Genomic DNA, 23,205 nt, shown 5'->3' on the forward strand with positions numbered 1-23,205 from the left:
CTCTGCCCCTTTTTGCAGGGGAAGCCTCCACAGAAAGAACTGTCGCTGGGTGCTTGGGAAATGTCAGGGTTTGATTGCAGCACAAAAGTAAAAGAGGAAAGAAATATGCAATAAATTTAGCATGAAGAGGTGGGAAGTCCTACGACCTGTGGGGATGAGGTTCAAGAAGAACTGGAACAAAGGGGGAGTCGGCTGGATGATAGCAGGATGCATATTGTGGACACCGGTCATAGTTGGGGTTGTCCAATATTTAAACACCTGCTTATATTTGAACAATTCCCAACAGTTTGGGTATTCATGAGAAAAGGTGTGTGTGTTGGGATGTTTAAAAGTTGAATCTCCTTTCCATTCTAGAAACAAGACCTCCATCATTGCCTCAGCTTTTTGTGACTTTAACAAGGACACAACTCCACCTGGCAGAGCTTTCTCCATCCACCATTCCCCGAGAGCTCAGTGGGAAGACCACGCTCTGTGGTCTGGTATAAGGGCAGGGAAGGAAAATCTCTTGTGTCTAGTTCTGTCAAATTTAGTTACCTGGACACAGAGCCCCATGAAGATTAAAGTTACATCAAACTTAGTCTCTCTTTTCACTGGTGCTCAGAACTGGTTTCTAGGGTCTGCTAGGGGACAAGGGCCATGACTCCCCTTCCATTCTGTTCAACTGGCTCTTAGTTACTTTTGACTCTGACCTTGAAAAAGTCCCTTTTCATTCTAATAAAAATACAAAGTCAACATATGTATTGACTCTTTTTTAAAAATATATATTTTATTGAATTTTTTTAGAGAGAGATGAAGGGAGAGAGAGAGAGAGAGATGGAAACATCAATGAGAAGCATCATCGATCAGCTGCCTCCTGCACACCCCTCATAGGGGATTGAGCCCGCAACTCAGGCATGTGCCCTGACTGAGAATCGAACCAGTGACCTCTTGGTTCCTGGCTCAATGCTCTGCCACTGAGCTGCACCAGCTGGGCACACACTGACTCTTGAGGTCATATGCCTGCAGGTGGACCAATGGCCATCGGTTTTCCAAATGAAAATCCAGATCAAAACCAGATGGGACCATCTGCTCCCACAGGTCATTCACCTTCATAAATCATCAGTTCATGCTATTGGCCTGGTTAGCTATTGAAATTTCATTTAGCCACTCAAAATATTTATGCTTACCATTTCTATTATGTATGGACTAGCTTTCCCGTTGCAGAAAAAATCCTGCAATAGGATTTCCTGCTGCACTCTACCCCACCTCCGTTCCTCCCTTGTCCCCCACTTCACCTTCTCCTCCAGCCCGCCCGTGTTTCCCTTAGCCCTCGGCCCCGCCTCTGCTCCGCCATTGTTGCCCGCCCCGCCTTCTCCTCCAGCCTGCCTGCGTTTCCCTTTGCTCCACCATTGTCGCCCGCCCCGCCTTCTCCTCCAGCCTGCCCGCGTTTCCATTCGCCCCTGGCCCCGCCTCCGCCCCGCCCTTGTTGCCCGCCCCGCCTTCTCCTCCAGCCCGCCTGCTTTTCCGTTCGCCCCCAGCCCTGACTTTGCTCCTCCCTTCTCCTCCCCTACCCCCTTTCGATGCTGTCTTGATATGCAAATTAGCCACCACCTTTGTTGGGATAATTTGCATACTCGTCCTGATTGGTTGGTGGGCGTGGCTTAGGTGTAGCGAAGGTGCGGTAAATTTGCATATTTGTCTATTATTAGATTAGATTATAAATTTTTAATCTTCAATTCATTTGAAAGTAATATGAGCAATAAGTAACAAAAATTAAATGCAACACTATTGTGTGTGGGCATTATTTATTAACTTTCAAATGTGATTATGTGTCACCTTATTTTATTATTTGGAAGAAGCTGTAGATGTTTTGTGGAGTGAGGGAGGTCCAGGGGGATTCTGAATTCTCAAGCCTTAAGTTAAAGTTAGTCATATAGAATATTCAATATTGACTTTAGAAGTGTGAAGTGTGTTTTCCTGCAGTTTCTAATGTTTATAACTTTCAACAGATGTTGACAGTTGCTCATAATACAGAAAGTTAAATAATTTCTACCCAAGCATAGGCAAATGAGTTGGTTGTCTTTAGCAGATTCATGTGTTCCATTCTAAGACGAATTACAAAATTAACTTTCACACAAGGACTAATCATTTTTCTGTTAAACTGCTTGTGAGCTAGACTTTCACTTTCAGGCAGTTGGGTAGAATATTAGATAGATATTCTGAAACTTCCTTCTTCTACATATTGCGAGAGTTGACATAAAATATAATTTTGTGGACTGCCAAGATTTTTAAGAAATAAGGAAAATTCCAAAAGTTAAAACACACACACACACACACACACACACACACACACACACACACAAAAAAAAAAAAATCAGGAGCCTTGAGTAAAAGCAAAATGAGAAGCTCCTTTCAGATCTGGGATGTGAATGTCTGTCTTTTCTATCTCTAGGTGTTGTGGTATCAAGTGTTCTTGGGTCTGGACAATTCTAGCTGCCATGGGTCACTGGATTGGAGATAGGGTCCAGAAGGAAATCTGTTGATGGTATTTTGATAGAACCGTTTCATCAGACCCAGAAGGGCTTCCTATCATTTCCTGCTCCAGAACTCAGAAGACCACCCGGCAGAGGGACAAGAATATAACTGTTCCTATACTCTGGAGTGAGGGACGTGTGGCTCTAGGGCTCCTCTGGCCTAGTAAATAGATATCCCTACATTATTGTGATCTCTGCAAGATCCCAAGAAACCTCTGGCCTCTCAGTTCTTGAGTCCAGGAGCTCCCATCCCAGCAGGCTGCACCGAGCTGAGAGGAGGCAGACAGCATTTACGTATAATTTTATGCATTGGTATGAACAGAATGCTGAGCCCCAACCCCAGTCCCAGCCTTCTTGTTGTCTCAGGAATGTCCTCCACCTGCATCTGCCTGTGGGCTCCACTGTCCCAACCTCAAACCCCTCTTCCTTCTAACCCCATGCAGGCTCCTGTGCAACTGGTCTGGAGGTGCAGGCTGGGACAGAAACACCTGCAGATCAACACAGAGCAGAACACTCTGTATTTAACCCCTCACATAGCAGCACTGACTCCCAGCCTCTGTCAACCCCATTCTTCTGTGTTGTACACAAAACCAGACTTGTCCTTAACCCTCTCCCATCCATGGAGTTTCCCCAACCCTCCCTCAGAGCTCCCTGCATCTCAGTAGAGTCATAGCTCCTCCTTGTGGCCAAAGAGAAGCCCTGTGCCAGGACCCAATTCTCCCACAGAGACAGTAAGGCAGTACAGGTCTGAGAGAGAAGGACATGCAGTCAGAGGGCTGTAATTAGGCCCCAGCCCACCCAACTCAGAGTGAAGTCTAACCAGGACAAAGCTTATTGTTGTAGCAAAACATGAGCTCTAGAGATTTCTCAGGATTCTGTACATAACAATGCATAAAATTATGCCTAAATGTTGTCTGCACATCAATTTTATGACTTCTCATACTTGGTTACAATTTTCTGCCTGTCACTCTCTCCTTTTCCTTGTACTGTCCTCTGTGACTCCAGTATTCCAGCCCTAAACCCCTTGCCCCCCTCTCTTCTTCCTTTTACCGTAAAACATGATTTGAAGTAAAGGCAATTGTGAGATACTTATTTTAAGATTACTAATTTTACCTCAAGACAGGTCTGATTATTGAAACGGACCCACCATTCAATTTCAAGTCCATATACCAGGCATGTAAATGGTTTCACCTCTATCTTTGAGAGCAGGATTGACAAACGGTGGCTCAGAGACAAGTCTGGCCTACAGCCTGCTTCAGTGAATGAAGTGTCACAGAACCAGGCTGCACTCATTCATTTGCATAGTGTCCTCAGCTGTTTTCATGCCACAACTGCAGAGTAGCTGTAACAGGGACCAGGCTGCCTGCAAAGCCAAAGCCAAAATGATTCACTCTCTGGCCTTCTACAGAAAAAGTTTGCTGACCCCTGCTAACAATTTTATGGAGAGGATCACCTGTAGCTAGAGTAGAAATGACCCCCAAACGAATACCATTCCCGAGCAGGATTCTCAGGGAAACCCAAGTCTGGTTCCGGGATTCACTTTACCCAGAAAGAACATTCTAGTCACTGATTTCCTATATATGACGAAGATTACAAATACAGCTTAGACGCTCAGGTTAGCATCAACATTATTACACAAGCATATACTTTGTACCTTGGTTTTTGTTGTTGTAATTTTGCTGCCCTGTTTACCTCAGATTTTTAAAATATATTTTATTGTTTTTTTACAGAGAGGAAGGGAGAGGGATAGTTAGAAAGATCAATGAGAGAGAAACATCAATTAGCTGCCTCCTACACACCTCCTACTGGGGATGTGACCGCAACCAAGGTGCATGCCCTTGACTGGAATCGAACCTGGGACCTTTCAGTCTTCAGACTGATGCTCTATCCACTGAGCCAAACCAGTTAGGGCTTACCTCAGATTTTTAGTAAGTTTCTTAGTACATCATTTTTCCAGGAGTGGAATTCTTATTTTAAAAATTTCCCTGTACGTTGCAGTCATAAAAAGCCAACATGGCCTCCATGACTAGAGCTTCATTAACCAGGAAAGTGGCTGGAGAAGCTATGGAAAGAGAAAAACAGACTCCCTCAAGGAAAAGAGCATAAAATTGCCATTTGAGGCTGGTGACTCCTGCTCCTGCCAATGCAAAAGTCAATAGATTTGCTGGAGCCCAATCAGATTGCAGTTCAGGCACACGTTTACATAGTCCTCCAAGGCCACTAAGCAATATGCATGGGAAAGAGAGGTGACAAATACAGATTAATTAAATACAGACACGTGCCCCTCGGCTACCCTGTACTTGAAGTTAGGAAAAGAAGTATAGTTACCAACATACTCTGCATATGTGGATATGGGCACCCCCTCCTCAACCCCACAGCTGGTGGCTCTGTTTAGAGTGGGCTGATGAAGGAGACCCACATGCAATGTGGCATGTTTGGCACTGATTGTATATGAAAATTTATTGATGTTATCGAGAACAGAAGTTTGGCACACATCAAGTACAGACAAGAATATTTTGGAATTCTGCAGGGTCAAGTTTCACAGAATGATTTACAGTATTTCAGAAGGAAAAAGCACCTTGTATGTCTAAACTCCTTTACAATAATGCAAGGATATTGCCTTAGATTTGTTCACCCTGTTTATATCAATGACAAACTGCTTATATATACACAGAGACTCGTGCTGATTCAGTATTTGCCTGGTCCTTCAGAAGGGAGCTTTGTCCTAGTCACTTTCACTTAGAATATTAATCACTGTCACCTAATATTCAGATCTACTCTGCTCCATCCCACTTCCACCACAGCTACCACCACAGTGATCTTTGATTTTTCCCACTCTTTTTTTGTTTAACCATCTACCTAATGTTTGGTGTGCACACCACTAGTAGTTTTCAACATGATTTTAGATAGTGCACAAATGACCAGATAAAAATTCACCAGCACACAAAATATCAATGTCTTTGCTCAAGAAGAGACAAAGGGGAAAAAAGTCAATTTAAATATCAAAATGTCACTTACATTCCAGGCACTGTGCTAAGTGGCTTCCTTGTTCCATGTGTGAGAGTTGTATGGGAAGATCCAAAGTCTGGAACCCATCACTTGGCATCTCCCCCCACATCCCCACTACTGCTTTAGATGACTGAATCATCCCACTGCAGCCGGACAGGCCCACATTCCTTTATCTCCAGGTATTTACTTGGGAATTTGAAATCAATCTTAGCTAACTCCTCTTATCTGGCTATGTCCACTCTTCCTGGAAGAAGAGGTCCAAGTAGTAAAGCCCAGGAGACATAGGAGAGAACTTTCTAGGCCATAGCAGCACACACTCCAACTATTGTGAAAGCTCTGCTCTAAGATGTTGTGTTTCTCATATGGTCCAAGAAGTCTTGTGAGGTTCAGGAGAAGTTTCAGGGTGATGTAGAATCATACAACTCCCCACCCTTCACTATGGTGGTGTCATCAGTGGGGGGTGATTGAACAGGATGAGAAGACTCCCCTTTCTGGGCCTGACCCTTCTCTTACTCCTTAGTATTTCCTGATTGTTAGGGGCCAATGAAAAGCAACTTGCTGCCTTATGAACCATTAATTCAGTAGTTACCCACTACCTATATTGTCCTGAAACTAAAAGCACTTTCCCATATGACCTGAGAAGCTACCTTGCCCACCCTTTCTCCTTAGATCAGTCATTCTCAGCTGGAGATGATTTTGATCCCTAGGGGGAAATTTAGCAGTTGTCATAACTGGGAGGAGGGGTTAGTGCCACTTGTAACCAGAGGCCAGGGATGCTGATAAATATGCTACAGTATACAGGGCATTCCCCACAAAAAAGAATTATCTGGCCCAAAACTTCTAGTAAATGGTCTTTGTATCAGCAAAATTTCAAATGTAAAAGAAACAGAAACTTCTTCCCCAGGGATGATTTATTAAAGCAGAAATAGCACGCTGGTAGGCCACTCAGGTGTATTGCGTGGATGTAGAAACTGGCTATGTGTGGGTGTAGAAGCTGGAGGTTTGTTCTCACTGTGAGTCACATATTCTGGATACTTCTTCTGTGCCCCATTATGATGATGAATCCTGTTCTGGACCCCATTTCTTGGATTTTTCAGCATCCTATATGCTCCCCAGAGTCATCCCTTAATTTGATAGAGCTCAGATTGTTCTCTTTGCTCATGTTCATGGTATCACAGTGGAAGACATGAACCCTAAATTGAGGCTGCTTGAGTTTGAACCCTATGCTGAGCACTTAATAGCTATAAAACTTTCAGCAAAACAAAAACTTCTCTAAGCCTCACCCTCATCTACAGAATGGTAAAATTTATAGCAATAAGTCCTAAAGTTGTTGGTGAGGATTGACTGGGTGAGTTGATGTATGTAGATTCTCTCCACAGTGCTGGACACATAGTAAGAACAACCCAAATTTCAATTGTCTTATCATTGGCAAAGAATTCTGTATTATCTTGGTCTTAAGATTTTGATGAACTTATTAGGGAAGTATTGCATAGACTCTGAAGTTCCTAGGTTGGAATCCTGACCCTAGCATGTATTTGTTGCATGATTGTGGTCAAGTGTCACATACTTTTATGAATCTCCATTTACCCATCTGTAAAGGGGAGATAATAATAGGTATCTTATAGGGTTCTTATGAGAATTACTAAATTAATATAGGCAAAGTACTTAGAAAAGTCCTAATATATAGTAAGTTCTGGATAAATGTAAGTTCTAATTTTCACTCTACTGTTTTAAATCAGAATCTCTCTCTTCTCAGGGGAACAGGTTATTTCTATTCATAATGAAAGTTAACATGTATACACAAGACCAGAGTTACCACAGAAAAATTATATAATTGTGAAAGAGCCAGTGTTAGTTAAACATCAAGGGTATGGAGTTCAAGGTAGTCTTCAGGATAAAAGTTTACAGTTGGAACAACCAAGTACCTAAGATTTTTGTTTGGGAATCAGGACACCTGTAGCTCTGTTCTGTGACCTTACTCCAACTTAACTTTTCTATTATGGGGAACAGTTCCCACCAGGTGGGGTCATTACTCTCATTCCCATGACCTTCAGGAAAAGTGGTTAATGTTTAAATTTGATGCTGAATTATCTTCAATTTGGCACAAAAATGAATTCTAAATTTGGATTTGTGTGTTTCCAGTGAAGTCACTTTTTCTGGCACCTGTAACTATAGGTGTCAATGGCAAACCTGGAGGTATAAATAGCAGTGGGTGGAAACCCTTCATCACACTGCCCACCAGATCCAGTGAGCAACCATGAAGGCCTTCCTCTTCCTTGCTCTCCTGGGAGCTGCTGGTGAGTCTCTCTTACTAAATGAGTCAGTAGGTGTCTAGCATGTATTTAAGTTTGCATTTTGTACTTTGGGAGAGAACAGTGAATGTTGAATATATCTCCATACTCAAGAAGCTTAAAACGTTGAGGCAACAGTGCATAGTACCTGTGTCTATAGATAAATAAATCTCATTTATTGGGGAAAGATCACTAAACAGGAATGATCAGTATAGATTAGGTATAAAGAGACAGAATCTGCCCTCAAATTCAAGGTAAAATCTATGAAGAAGGGAGAAAAGGAAAGGACAGTCAACAGTAAAGAAATGTTGCTTTGACCTTTCTAAGGATTTGGAGTTAATACCTAGGACAAACGACTAATCTTTTGCTCCTTGCAGAGGCTATGAGGGTCAGAGCCTGAGTCTCCTCTAGACTGAAGGGCATCTTAGCAGGGATCATAACAGGCAAATATATATTTTTTCTCATGAATAAAAGCTATGAGCTGGGTTTTACAACCTCTTAGCTAATGAAATCTCACCATTGTAAATCATCAAAAGAGATAGAGAAATTAGTACTTTTACACTACAAAAACTTACTACTACATTTTCCAAAATTGGGCAAGTTTAAATTCAATACAGCTATTTGTATACCTGGAAATGTCTTTCCCAAAATTACTTTAAAATACTTGAACAATAGAACACATATAATGTAATGAAAGACTTTGAAGCCGTAAGAAATCTTGGTATATCTGAATAAATTGAAAAAGGTTGGAAAGATAATTGGGATAAGGGGAAAGGTTGGAGTCAGAAACCTTATAATGTTCTATGAAATTATTTTGTGAAGATTATAGATAAAGGCCAAGAAGAGAAATTTCAGGGTGTGGGTAGTACAGCATTTCCATTTTCTTCCAGGCCAGAACATTCTCAGGTGGCTTCTAAAAGCTTCCTTTAGGTTAACCACCTGGGGTTATCTATCCTTTACCAACCACCTCAAATAAATATAACCATGGGTATCACAAAGCTTTACTGAAAACCTATTTGCATGGCTTCTCAGCACAGTTTTATGTAAAAAGTATTCTTCATATTCTTAGCTAATGGTTGGTGTTCAGGACATTTATTATGTAATCTTTTATCAGTGTGTATGGGGGGTAGCATCACATATATAAAAATCTGTATATTTATCAAATTTAAAGCATAAATTAAATATTAGATAATTATCATGGTATAAGCAGGGTATCTGTTAGAGGTATAGAAAAACTAGGTTTTTAAAATTTTACATTAGCCCTAACTGGTTTGGCTCAGTGGATAGAGCATGGCCTGTGGACTGAAAGGTCCCAGGTTCAATTCCAGTCACGGGCATGTACCTTGGTTGCAAGTACACTCCCAGTAGGAGGTGTGCAGGAGGCAGCTGATCGACATTTCTCTCTCATCGATGTTTCTGACTCTCTGTCCCTCTCCCTTCCTCTCTGTAAAAGAAAATCAATAAAGTATATATTTAAAAAAATTAAAAATAAAATTTTACATTAAATAGCACCATTTTCTGATTATGTGTGACAGGAAAACATTATCTGAGCTTTTCTGGTTAATCTACAAAAACTTGGTGGTGAGTCAACATTCCAAGATGGATCTGTTTAACAGATAGTTTCCAACTTTTCTCTGTCAGTTGCTTTCCCCGAAGATGATGATGACAAAATCGTCGGGGGCTACACCTGCCGAAAGAATTCCATCCCCTACCAGGTGTCCCTGAATGCTGGCTACCACTTTTGTGGTGGTGCCCTCATCAATGACCAGTGGGTGGTGTCTGCTGCTCACTGCTACAAGTCGTAAGTAACCAGTACTCACATCCCTGATCAACTAATTCCCCAGTCCTGTCAAAGCACAAGCAGGGTAAATAACGGAGTTATGATTGAAGGGTGAGCATTCAGGTTCTAAGAGCCACATTATTCTACCAGGCATTGAATGATTCATTGATGAACTTTCACATGGTGTCCTAAGAGTTCCCTGATGTCCTTCCAAATAATGACATGGAAGGGGAAATAGTGAGTGATGAAGTATATACTTAGAACTAGCTTCAAAACATTAATTATTAAATAGCTCAACCAGAAAAGAATGCCATATGGAGGTAATAAAATAGATGAAATTTCCAGTACATTGAAAATAAGCACAACTCATTCTGCGCCTTAATATCTTGACATGTCTCTGATTGCTGCTGCATCTCTCTAAAATAATTGGTAATCCCAATCAGAGGAGAAAAGCAGATGCTGATTAATTGCCACTAATTCCCTTTTTACCCTCATTGTTTTATTGGTGTCATTTGGTTCCCATCCCCATGTCTTACTACTTCAACATGAAGGTGGGCTGTCAGTCTGTGCCTGTAGTGACACCTACCTAAGGACTCCTCTAACTGTACCTTATATGGTGGGACACCTTAAGTGTACAATTGCCTGTGTGTGTGAATGCTTGAAGGGGATGATGTCTGTGCTTATGCTCATGACTGGGTGTACCTTTAAGGGGGAAAGTTCAAGTTAAATAGAGAATTTTTAATCCTTTAATCCAGTCGAATCCAGGTGCGTCTGGGAGAGCACAACATTGAAGTCATTGAGGGCAGTGAGCAATTCATTAATTCAGCCAAGATCATCCGCCACCCCAAATACAATCCCAGCACCATCGATAATGACATCATGCTGATTAAGCTGAGCTCACCTGCCACCATCAGCTCTCGAGTCTCCACTGTCTCTCTGCCAAGAACTTGTGCAGATGTTGGTACCCAGTGTCTCATCTCTGGCTGGGGCAACACCCAGAGCATTGGCAGTAAGTGTCACCTGAAACACAGGCACCAAGTCTGAGAATCCTAGAGGCACAAGGCATTTGGAGGGCCAATTAATCCAAACTGTCACTCAAGACAAAGTTCACAGAGGTAGTCTGTGGATATATGGAGTCTTAGATTATGTGAATGGAAATGAGGAAGATTCATTTGTTGGAAAATAGAGCACTATAATGAATCATGATAAAGATGCCAGGTATTCAACAGAAGTGATTAGTGATTTGCAGAGAACTAGGAACTGAGAGGTAAACAGAACCTACATTAAGAAATTAGGGACTTCCTAAAGTATAAACCAACCTGAGAAATAAAGTCTCTAAATTTGAAATCTGTGGTCACTAATGCTAGTTTCAGAGAACAGCTTGTTGATTCAAACTCTTTGGAAGGCCTTCCAAATAAAAGTTGTTCTTCAAAAGTAGAAGTTACTAATAATCTGAATGAAAGAGTGGGGATATTGGGAAAGGCAGGAAGAAATCCTGTGATTTCTTCCATCATTAAAAATATATATACTTTTTACTGTTGATATTATTACAGATATTTCCCCTCCCTCCTTTATTCCCAACCTCCCAGCCCTTACCTCCCCATGTCTTCACTACCCTATTGATAAGCATATAAGTTCTTTGGCTTATTTATTCTCATCCCTTCAACCCCACATTGAGGTATGTCAGTCAGTTCCATGCCTCCATGCTTCTGGTCTTACTTTGTTGGTCAATTCATTCTGCTCATTAGATTCCACAAATAACCTTCTTCCATTTTTTACTCCTGCACCCAACAGGTAACTACCCTGAGCTCCTGCAGTGCTTGGATGCTCCCGTCCTCTCTGACAGTGTTTGCCGCAATGCCTACCCAGGCCAGATCACCAACAACATGATGTGTCTGGGCTTCCTGGAGGGTGGAAAGGACTCTTGCCAGGTTAGGTTCTTTGCACCCCTTTTCTTTCAAGCTCCATCTCATGCATCTCTACCAAATTTCCCCTTTTCTTAAATACAGAAGATTTAAAGGCTTTTTCTGGAACTGATCATGAGGAGTGAGGGATAGATTTGGGATAAATGATCATTTTTCTTTTTGCCATATGAGTGGTTAGAATTAAGGGTAAAAAGATACATAGAAGATGGTGTGCTAATAGCACAGCTAAGATACCCTTTTGATGAGGTCTATTGTAGAGGGCTAGCTGGGAAGCCTTACACTCTGTCATGACCACCTCTTCTTGGCCCTATGTGCCTGTAACTAAGGAAAGAGGAGGACCTAGAAGGAGGGGGAAGGAAGAATGGGGATGTAGTGTGGAGACTGAGGGTTGAAGGGGCTTCATGGAGGATTAGCAGCAGCCTGGGAAGATGGCCTCAGTATAATGGAGGAACATTTTTGAGCCCTTATCCTATCTGGGTGTGGTTGAGAGTTCTAAATGGCTTTTCCCTCTTGTTTAGGGTGACTCTGGTGGCCCTGTGGTCTGCAATGGACAGCTCCAGGGCATTGTCTCCTGGGGCTATGGCTGTGCCATGAAGGGCAAACCTGGTGTCTACACCAAGGTCTGCAACTACGTGAGATGGATTCAGGACACCATGGCTTCCAACTAAGCACATTTATCTTCTCCTGACCCATCCCTGTTAGACAACTTCACCTTCTTCCTATGCCTAAGAACTGTACCTAAATAAAAATATTTTGTCCTGCATTAAATATGTCCAAGAACTCTCCTTATTTGGTATTCATAAACTTTCTCTGGAAACAGGCTACTGAGTAAGAAGGTGGATATTGACTTGAACTCTCATATCAGGGTAGAATTTGAAAGGTTATTTGGTTATTTATTCACCTAATCAAAATAAATTCACTGATCACCTACTATGTGCCAGACTGTGTAGGACAGTGAGGATATAAAGATGAATAAGGTTAGGGGTAACTGTTACCATCACATTTTAAAACGATAGTGACACTAATTTACAGAAAGTTAAAAACAATTTCCCAAAGTTATTCAACTAGCTCATAGGAAAGCTGGGAGATGCCCTGGCTGTCCTTATTCCCAAAGCACCACTATTGCTTGACAATGTGCTCTCCCTTTTGTCTCTAATCTCTCTGAAACTCTGTGAAGCTAGAAAAATGAAAATATCTAGAAGGAGGAAGTTTTAAAAATCACAGATGTCCTGCATTATTCAAGGTTCCACCTACCCATATGCCAGTTGTTCAAGATCTTTCTTATTTTCCAACTGGGATTTTATTGCTATTGTAGCCATTATGCCAAGATAATCTGTGGCTCTATCCCACCACCAGGCACTCCAAAACCCCAGCCGAAATTATGTACTATTTTGAATTGTAGGCAAAAAAAAGTGCAAATGCAGATAAGTTTATAGAACATTGATCTATTACTTTGAGGTCACAAAAGTCTTGGCTATAGAGGAGTTATTTGTTCTCTTCAGCCCTGTCTAGAAAGGCAGCATGGCCACCCTGGGTTAGCTCTTCAACACCCTCCCCCAGCCCTAGTATCTTCCATGATCATCCAGAGGATGGATTGGAGTACAATTCCAAACACATGATTTCTGCACATATCTGGTATGGTTAAAGGAAAAAGACCCAAGTAGGTCTGAGCATGGAAATATTGGAGATGGAGGAGGTTTGAAAGAGGAAAATGTTTGTGGTCCCAGTGAACAGTTGAAGGAGAGATATGTCTTAATTGGTTTGGGCTGCTATAACCAAAGATCTATAGACTTTGTGGCTTGAACAACAATTTCTCACAGTTCTAGAGGCTGGGAAGTCCAAGATAAAGTGCCAGCAGGAAATGGTCAGAGCCTACTTCCTTATAGACAGCTACCATCTCACTTATCCTCACATGGCTGAGAGAGCTTGTTGCAATGTCTTCTTCGTACAGGGACACTAATCCCATCATGGGGATTCCACACTCATGACCTCATCTAGACCTAATTACCTCCCAAAGGACCAAACTCTTACTACCATCCCTTTTGGGGTTAGGGCTTGAATATATGCATGGGGGGAGGGAACACAAACATGCAGTCCATAACAGGTATCTTGGTGGAAGAGAGCATAGAAAGATATATGCCCCAATTATGAATTTTCTATCCCTTTATAACTCTGGATGGTATACTTGCAGAGTCCTTAATATCACCTATTGCTGCCAGGAGGATAAAAGTACCAATTCCTGAGCTTAGCATTCAAGGCTCTTAACTAGTTGGTCATAATTAACATGCCCTGTCTTATTTCCTTAGTTCTCGTTGAATTGTGTTTATGTTTGTATATAGCCTAAATTCATTTCATATAACTTTTTTTTTATTAAATAAGTAGCCTTAGATCTACTTAATGAAGCATATCAGGCTTCTCTCCAGGAACAAATAAGTTGAAAGATTCCCCTGTTCCCTCTGAAATGTTTTTCTACCCCACCTCATCACCACCATCAATATACACCTACTCACCTAACCACCTCAGGTAGAGGGAAGATTTAGAGACCTGACAAAATAAGTGAGATATATAAGAGATGAAAGATCAGGGTGGGCAAAGAGAAAGTATGAAAAGACAAACAAATAATTTTTCTTCATGCCATCCCAAAGTTCCTTTTCAGCACATCTTGTCACTTTATATCTCTTACTAGAGGCCCAGTGCACAAATTTGTGCATGGGTGGGGTCCAGCTGGCCCACCCAATCAGGGGCAATAGGGCCAGGCTGGCCGAGGGGAGGGGTTGCAGGCAGTTGGCCAGCCGGCCCTGCCCCCTGGTCGAACTCCCAGTCGAGGGGACAATTTGCATATTAGCCTTTTATTATATATGATTATATTTAAAAACTGATACCAAGGCCAAAGAACACTATAAGTAAAGAAAACTATATACAATAGAACCCACTATTTATTACATATTTCTGGGGGCAATTAGAAGGTTTTTATGTAAGGCTAACTTATAAAAAGGAATATGGTGCATAGGAAAGAGTAGTGTCAAAAACACCTGAACAGGTAAGGAGATTGATTTTATTCAGACTATTGCAATAAGAAGACATCCCAGACTCGAAAATCAGTGTCTCAGCAGGATTGTTTTGCCTTAGACTGTTACCAGTAGGAATAGACAAGTTACAGGTGGGGAGATTTACAGTGAGGCTATTTTGCTGTTGGGGGACTTCTTGGTCAGCTGTTTCAGTTTAGCTAGTTTCAAGGGGGAAACACTTTTTAAGCTCAGAATGGGGAGTTGGAGGGTCAGTGTCTGGTTCAGGCAAAAGGGGAAAGGTCTGCACTTGACCTTGTCACAGGTAACCAGGGAGTCATCCAAAGTCTTATGGGTGCCACAAGAAAGTCTCTTTTAACTCACATGGGGAAGGGTAGCATTTCCCAAAATACAAGATTCCCACTGCTGTATTCTGAGAGCACAGGGCTCAGATAAAGTTCAATCTGTCAGAGGAAATCTGTAGACTCAGTTCCAAGTCCTGACTTTGCCACTAAATTCCATGAAGATCACAGCTCCCTCATCTCTAAAATGAGGGTGGGGGGATGATTTCTTAACCGTGTTTCCTACCCCAGTGTTTGATGAATCTATAAGAATGGCTCTATGAGGGACTCTGGAAAAGAGGAGATGACAAGTGAGGGCAAGGAGAGAGGTTGGAGATCACAAAGAGAGGAGGGGCCAACATAGAAGGGCCGTGTCATAGAGAGGGGTGGGGAAATGTCAGTAGACACCTCAGGACTCCTGAGATTTTTAAGGTCAGAGAAGAGGCACCAGGGTTTTGACTGGGTTGGCTTCTTCCTCTCTGTTACTCTCAGCAGAGACAGCTCTCAGCTTTGATAAAGACTAGTTTGAACACTACTATAAGATCCTTGCTTCTCCCCCCTAACCCCAAATTAATGTCCATCCCTTCCCAAGTTGTTCTTGACAGGGACACTTAGACTGAAGGTTGGGATCATTTCCAGTTTGATCCAACTTGTCTGCTCCTGGTGAGATCGTGGCCCACCATGAAGTGCTGTCTCATCTTCACTCTCCTGAGTGTAGCTGGTGAGAGTCTGGGCCCTTGTTGCAACCTTGGGAGAGATGGGGTGGTGTAGGGAAGTGTCAGAAAGGGAAGTAGCTAGCCACACTGAAGAGATAGGAAGCTGAGGGCATTTCTTTCAATGAACTGTTAAAGGAACAAAAGGAACCAACTCTCATGCACAGCTCATCCCGTCAATGCTCTCCCCAAGCCCTTTGAGGCCTAGAAGCATGTTAGGGCATGTAACTAATAAGTGCCCTAGTCTTGAGCCTGATTTTCTAGATTGCCACGTTTCCTGGACAGCCACAGGAAAAGTATGTCTTCCCTTTATGTGGGCAGATGGACTTTAGAAGAGTGAGCACAGGAAAGGAAGGTTGATGGGTCAGAGGCTCTGGAAGGCTCCTGACCCTACTCCAAGCTTTTCCATTCCTTTCACCTGCAAAGTCAGGGAGTATTTCATTTTTTACTTCCATGCCTGGCAAAGACAAGTGTCAGTTTCTTTAATGAGCATAACTTGAGTGACATGGTTGATTCCCCCTGATTTAAAATATATATATTTAATATAATTTGAAGACCTTGATTTTATCTTTGAAAAATCTTAGGCTAGGAAACATTACCCTAGCCCAGTGGTCGACAAACCGCAGCTCGCGAGCCACATGCGACTCTTTGGTCCCTTGAGTGTGGCTCTTCCACAAAATACCATGTGTGGGTGCGCACATACAGTGTGATTCAAACTTTGTGGCCCATGCGCAGAAGTCGGTTTTCAGCCTGGGCGAGTCTATTTTGAAGAAGTGGCATTAGAACACTCAAGGGGCCAAAGAGCCGCATGTGGCTCACGAGCCGCGGTTTGCCGACCACTGCCCTAGCCAATCCTCACTTCTCAACCTCTTTGTCTTTCTTTCTCCATTAATTATTTAGGAATTATTCTGACCAAATATTCTAAAACTGAAATGTCAAACTTACCAGAAGATTTTACTATCCCTTACATGGCCTATCTGAAGTCCAGCTTAGAGCCCTGTGTGGGGTCTCTCATTCACCCGGAGTGGGTCCTGACCGCTGCTCATTGCCCCTTACCGTAAGTATTCTTTAGCTCCTGGAAGCCATGAGGGATATATTTAAACAAAAGTAGGTCTGATAAGGCATTCCAGCCAGTTTTAATGGAATCCTGGAGAATTTAGAGGAACCCAGGAAGAGGAAAGATCTTCCCAATGGGGAAAATCATAAGAGGAGGTCAATAGGAAGGTGTCAAAAGACTCTTTCCCATGGAGAAAAAATAATATGCTTTCATTCAATGTATTTATTGAATAATTACCATATGCCTGGTACTGCTTAATGCACTGAGAAAACTGGAAGAAAATAAGATGGAAATAAATTTTCCCTCATAGATCTTACATTCTGGTAGAGGAAGTAAGCCAAAATAAATAGATGGCCAAAAAGAAAATATAAAAAGAATGGCAAGCTGTAAAAAGCAAGAATGCTTTAGTTAGGTGGTCATGTGAGGCCTCTTTCAAGAGATGAGACCCACAGGATGAAGAGGAGGCAGCCAAGTAAATAAAGCCTGGGGAGTAGAGTGTCTGATGTAGCAGAGGTATTTGAGAGACCAGTGTTGCTGAGTGTAATGAGGACAGGGGTTGTTCAAAGAATGAGGGTAACGTGCTCGGCAGGCCGTGTGATACAGGAGAAGGGCAAGAGTGCACTGCACAAAATAATGCTATTCCTTGAAATTCTCAGAGTCTCTGTTGTAATTGGGTCAGAATGAGTTGTGTGATTGGGACCTATTCAGAGTTTCATGGATATACAAGGGTCATTTCAAACTCAGAATTCTTAGCCACCTGGTTATTAAGACAATTCACTAGAACATAGATTGAACCCTTGGTCTGAACTTTATAAGAAATACAAAAGAAACAAAGACAGTTCATCTCCTTTAAGAACTGAAGTTGGAAATTCTGATTTTTTTTTCTCAGCCACATCTAATGCATGAAGTGTCCTTAGTAGGGAATGGCTCTTGTATCTGGTGCATGACTAGATTTCTGGCAATGCAAGAGAGTAGGTTTGAGTTAGTCCAGGGAGTATAATGGAAAATGATAAATGGGAGTCCTAATAGACTACAAAGAGTCTTGTGACTCTATGATCAATGTAGGTGGCACATGGTAAATATAATGAAATGTGTGAGAAGAGCTGGGGAGGAGCCTAAGAATATCTAGAAACAAAGGGTGCAATATGCTTGCTTAAGAGTTGCTTGGGACAGATGGACTGTGTTGCCAACTCTATTACCTGATCATTCAGATGATCCAAATCATCATCATCATCATCATCATCATCATCATCATCATTATCATCACAACAACTAGGCTGTACAGGCATGGTCTAGGTGGCAGATACCATGCCAGATACCATGCATTTATTATATGCTTTGACTCTAAAATGACAATCCTGTAAACTATTGTTATCACTATTTTACAGCCCCACTTCAGTTCTCAGGTCTAAGAGGTAAAATTAAGATGATTGTAGAAAGTCACATCTGACATTTCTTGCAGTTCTGACATTTTGTGACCCTGTTCTTTTCCATCTCTCTGCCCTCTTTCTTCCAAAGAGCTAAAATTCGACTGGGAGTTCATCAACCCAGCATCAAACACAAGAAAGAGCAGATACGGAATAACACACTGACCATGCCCTACCCTGAATTCAATGCACAAACTTTGGAAAATGACCTGATGATGATAAAACTGTCCAAGGCTGCTGTGCTCAACACCTATGTGGGAACCATAGCCATAGCTTTGGAATCTTTATCATCTAATGATTCCTGCTTTATCCCAACCTGGAGTTGGAATAACTATAAAAACTGTAAGTGTTTGACTGTGTTGTTTGAGCTGGGGAAAACATAGAGGAATATATTCAAAGGAAATAGGGGCTATGAGGTAATGTTCTTAATCTTAGAGAGATTGCTTTCAGGATCTAATAATACCAGGATTAGAGGCCAAAAGATAAAAATCAAAGAGACTGATATAGGGCAGCCAATGAGACATTAACAAATGAAGCAGGCATTTATTACTACATTTGTAGAACCAAGATCCCAGGAACTGAATTTAAACAAAGATGGGTTGGTATATTACTCTAAAGACAATATCAAGGCACGTTGTAGGAGGGTGGCTTGCTGTCTCATGGACAGCTACTAAAAGTCTACCAAGCAATTAATCAATTAATGAGACAGCAGCGGGAAAATCATAACAAAACATGTGCTATAAGAAGGCAACCGAAGATGTTTCCCACCCCCAACCATGGACACCAACCTATCTTAATGGTGATTCACTCAAGTGGACCCAAAGAGATAAGTAGTGGTTGAGAGAACTCTCTCCTGTCACTGTAGCTGTTTCCATGAAGACAGTGCTACTCTTAGACCTACTGCTCCATCTAATAGTTCCCATTTAGGGGTGGAGACTAGGAGGGTGCATTAGAGTTATAATGAAATGCTCTGGGTGTGTGTCTGAGTGTCTCCCTGGCCTGGCATGCATTGGAAAAATTGCCAAAACCCATGTTGCAGGCACACATTCCTCTCCCCTCTGAGCTCCGCAGGTTCACATCTTATCAAGGGCATTTTATGAAGTTGCTTTCTTACACTTTTATTGGTCTTTGGTGGTCTTTATTTCATATGGCTAACAACCATTCTGTTCTCTTTTAAGTATTGTCAATGGATAATGGAATCAATATTCAATATCTAAAATGAAATGATAAAGCTAAATTTATGGCTTATTATAGTAAGGAAGAACAATGCTGAGCAGGCAATCTTGCTGAGCAGAACAGAGTACTGGGCTTTTGGGGGGTTGTTGGAAGCTTTCTGGACAGGGATTGGAAGATTTTCAGAGGCTAAAGAGAGTTGACATCATCTGTAGAGGCATGCTTACTTGGGTGAGGTTGTTGATTGGTTGGCACTCTGAGGCATGTCTTTTGGAGGGGGCTCTGATTTGGCTGATTTTAAAAGTGACACTGATTGATTAGTCTGCCAAAGCTGGTTCCACTGAGGCAAATTGTCATGGATATTAATCAGGTTTAAACCCCACTGGTGGCTACAGAACAATCCATCTGTTCTGTAAAAACAAAAAGTGAGAACTTTAAAAATCATTCTGTTTTGTAAAAACAAATACAAGTAGGAACTTTTATATTCATCTTATTTGACATCTTCATTTTCAATTTAGAAGCAACATTCCTGGGAATCTAAGTAAATATATTTTCTGAACAAATAAAAAATTATGATTTTTATCTTTGACTTTATAAGTCTTATTCAAAGTAATTACATCACTTTTACAAAAGCAATTTATTACATACCATTTGAAAACAAAATAAAGCTATGCAAAGGTTTTATCACACAGGCTCTGCAGGTCAGGATCACGATGACAAACAAATTCTATAAGCTCTCTGGTGCAACGCTCCCAATAGCTATTCATTGTTTCAAGTAACAAGATTACTCTCTTCTCGTTTGTTCTACATAATGCAATTCAATTCCCATTAAAATTTAAAACTGAACATAACTCCTCTCTCTTCTGACCTAACACTTTCTGGTCTAATACTTTAGGACATTATACTCCATGAGAAAAATCCTGCTGTATAAATAACATTAGGCTTTGCTTGAACAATGTTTGGTCAATTTTTGTTTTCCCCTTGCTATTATTCACTACCAAAGATATAATATCTTGGTTAGAATCCTTGCATCCCGAGTTTGGCAAGATAGTAACAATTGCTAGAGATGAATAATATAACTACTTAGGGGAAAATATGTGTGTATATTTTACACATATACACACATACACATAAATAATCCATTATAAACATTTTTTAAAAAGGTTTTAAACATACTAAAAATAATTTTCTCCCTTTATGACTAAATTTAAAGAAGATGAAGTAGGTGCCAAAAAGCAAGTTTTCTTGGACACAGTTTTTGTGTCCGTCTCTTCTCATGGTCACATAATTTTCTCATGAGTTTTCAAAGGTTTCTAATGTATGCATAGTAGGGAGAGAACCACAGACCTGATTTGTGATTTAACTAGGATTTAATGCTCTGAATCCACTGGTCTAACACAGAGACACTGAACAAGGAATGTTGTGAAGGATGGAATGTTCATTACTGGCAATGAATATTCTCAGGGGATGATCACAAGAGTATATGTGATAAGGGCATATACTCAAAATTGGGGATGATCACAAGAGTATATGTGATAAGGACAGTAACACTGGACTTGATTTCTCTTCTCTTTCCCACAGCGAGTGACCCTGACATCCTGATTTGGACAAATCAACATTCTCTTCCCTCCCATAAGTGTAACTTGGTGCTTGGTGACAGAATGACTGTCAACATCATGTGTGTGGGACAACCTCTGAAAATCATGTCTGAAATTAAGGTATCTTTCCTTTCTCCAGGCAGGAAGATAGCAAGGGGTCTGTGATGAGGAGAGGTGATTGTGAGAAAGCAAATGGTACTCGTCCAAAAGGCCTGAAGTCCCTCCCCACCCCCTGACACACACTCAGTTTCTGGGTTTGTCATGAGTCCCCTTCCCGTCTTTTTAGAGTAGAAGAAGTTCTGGGAAGAACCATTTGTCCTTTTTCACCTGCTTGCTCTCAGGTTGGGCCAAACTTGACCCAAGAGAGGTGAGACCTAAGTGGATATTAAGAGAGAGTTGCCACTTCTCAAGAAAACTGAGTCCATTCCCTCAAAAGTCCCTGCTACTATAATGTGCAACTTCTTGGGTTTTTTCTTGTCCCATGAGGACTAAGCAACATTGACCTCCTATTCCCTCTTCCTGGCAGGAAGTGTCAGCTGCTCCAGCCATCTGCGGTGGGAGATTGCATGGAATCTTGTCCTGGGCAAAAGGAAGTGTCACTATGGGAAGTGAAGGATTCTTCACAGAAATTCATCCCTATGCAAAATGGATCCTAAAAATCATAAACAGCTACTAAGGCTCCTCTGTTCCTCCATCCCCTCAGTGCAATATCTTCATGACTTCTACACTGGATCCCAAACTCCTTTGAGCTTTCTTATTCTTGAACAGAATCCAAATAAAAAGCATCCAATTAAAAAATGACATTAAGAACTCATGCTGTGATCCCCGACCTCTATACAATATATCTGTGGATGTATTGACTGTGAGTAGAAAAAAGAAGGAAGTGTCTGGGTTAACACCCAAATTTCTGACTTGGGCAACTGGGTAGGTGGTGGTTCTCAAAGATAATATAAACAGAACCAATGCTTTCATGTATTAAGGATCAGGAGCATGGACGTGAATTAGGAGAGATGAGGCATGTTATTTTGGCATCCTTGAAGGACATATAGACCACCATTTCTAACAGACAGCTGGAGACAAAGCTCTGGATCTCAAATGGCATGTAGACAATGAAAGCTAGGGAGGCCTATATTTATGGGTAACAGTTGCATACTTTGGTAGGATTTTGTGCTATTATGAAGAGTTCTGATGGGTGCTTAGTCCTCTCATAGTGGGGAGATGTACAGCATCCCAGACCCATTGACAAAGATACCTAAAAATACAGAATTGAGAGGATTCCAAGTAACACAAAAGTTGGGGTTCAGAGTGCTTTTTGAGAGGCCATGGAGTCACATGTGGGGGGGGGGCAATGTGACATGGGTAAAGAGAGAGAGGTTCAGTGAGATGGGGGTAGAGAGAATCATGCCATTGGAAAAAGATACTCTGTAAAGAATGAAGAGGTTTAGAGAGCCATCTTATGAGGGAGACAGTGAGTCTGTGTGTCAGTACGGATTGCAGTGATAGGTTAGTTCTTGGACATTGATATACTCTGAGCCTGGATGCTTTTTATCCCCTACCAAAGTGCTCCCCAAAATAGATCTGGGTTCTGACTAAAACCCACAGCTTTATCCTCTCACATACACAAAAATTATTTCAAATTTGGACACTAGACCATTTCATTCAACTTTATTTTATAATCCTTCTCTATCAGCCTCATTTCTAGTTGCTCCATGCTTTCTGCCTCTGATTCACTGCCCAACACTTCCTTCTCTGAGCACTTTTTACAACTCTGAAATTGTGTCTTTAATGCTTATTGGCAATCCTGTATTTCCCAAGTCATTGTCTGTGTAATTCTCCATAATGGTCATCCTTCTCTCTCCTCTAGCCTCAGTGCTCACCTTCAGCAGATGATCTCTTTGAGTAGAGACCTGGGGAAACCATCAAAAAATACCTCATGCAACTTCCCACCACTCAACCTGCAAATAGTTTTTTTTTTTCTTTCTTACTCACCCCCCACCCCCCGCCCCCAATCCTTCCTGGAAGTGAGGCCCACTATTTTTAGCTTCAATCTCCACCTTTGAATCTGATTTCCTCATGGACTTGCTTTATTGATTATCTCTCCTTTGCCTCATTTTTCAACTCCCTCAATCTATTGACTTCTTTGGTTGCCATTTAAGCAAGATAAAGCCTCACCCATCTAAATTACAGAGCCCAAGGACATTCTCCCTTGATCTACTCTATCATTGCCTCCTCTGTCTTCTTCATAGTAAGTTCTTGACAATTACTAAAAGTTATGTTTTATAAAATTCTTCTCTTTCTCTATTCATATTCATATATATATATATATATATATATATATATATATATATATATATGCTTTTCTCTCTTTTGAGC

At 41.4% G+C, this 23,205-nt stretch overlaps 2 protein-coding genes across 2 annotated transcripts; both read left to right on the forward strand.

Annotated features, from left to right (window-relative positions):
- The first annotated feature begins 7,779 nt into the window (after nucleotides 1-7,779).
- On the forward strand, nucleotides 7,780-12,186 carry LOC103294073 (cationic trypsin-3-like). Its single transcript, XM_008150456.3, has 5 exons — nucleotides 7,780-7,819; nucleotides 9,455-9,614; nucleotides 10,349-10,602; nucleotides 11,388-11,524; nucleotides 12,037-12,186. The coding sequence occupies exons 1-5, from the start codon at nucleotides 7,780-7,782 to the stop codon at nucleotides 12,184-12,186; spliced, it is 741 nt and encodes a 246-aa protein (XP_008148678.1).
- A 3,101-nt stretch (nucleotides 12,187-15,287) lies between these two features.
- On the forward strand, nucleotides 15,288-21,633 carry LOC114234797 (serine protease 58-like). The gene is made up of 5 exons (XM_028159102.2): nucleotides 15,288-15,585; nucleotides 16,478-16,634; nucleotides 18,153-18,403; nucleotides 20,816-20,952; nucleotides 21,359-21,633. Exons 1-5 carry the CDS (start codon nucleotides 15,546-15,548, stop codon nucleotides 21,506-21,508), a joined length of 735 nt encoding a protein of 244 aa, XP_028014903.2. The 5' UTR covers nucleotides 15,288-15,545; the 3' UTR covers nucleotides 21,509-21,633.
- The last annotated feature ends 1,572 nt before the right edge of the window (nucleotides 21,634-23,205 follow it).

This window comes from Eptesicus fuscus, chromosome 14 (genome assembly GCF_027574615.1).
Source record: "Eptesicus fuscus isolate TK198812 chromosome 14, DD_ASM_mEF_20220401, whole genome shotgun sequence".
NCBI classification, from domain to species: domain Eukaryota; kingdom Metazoa; phylum Chordata; class Mammalia; order Chiroptera; family Vespertilionidae; genus Eptesicus; species Eptesicus fuscus.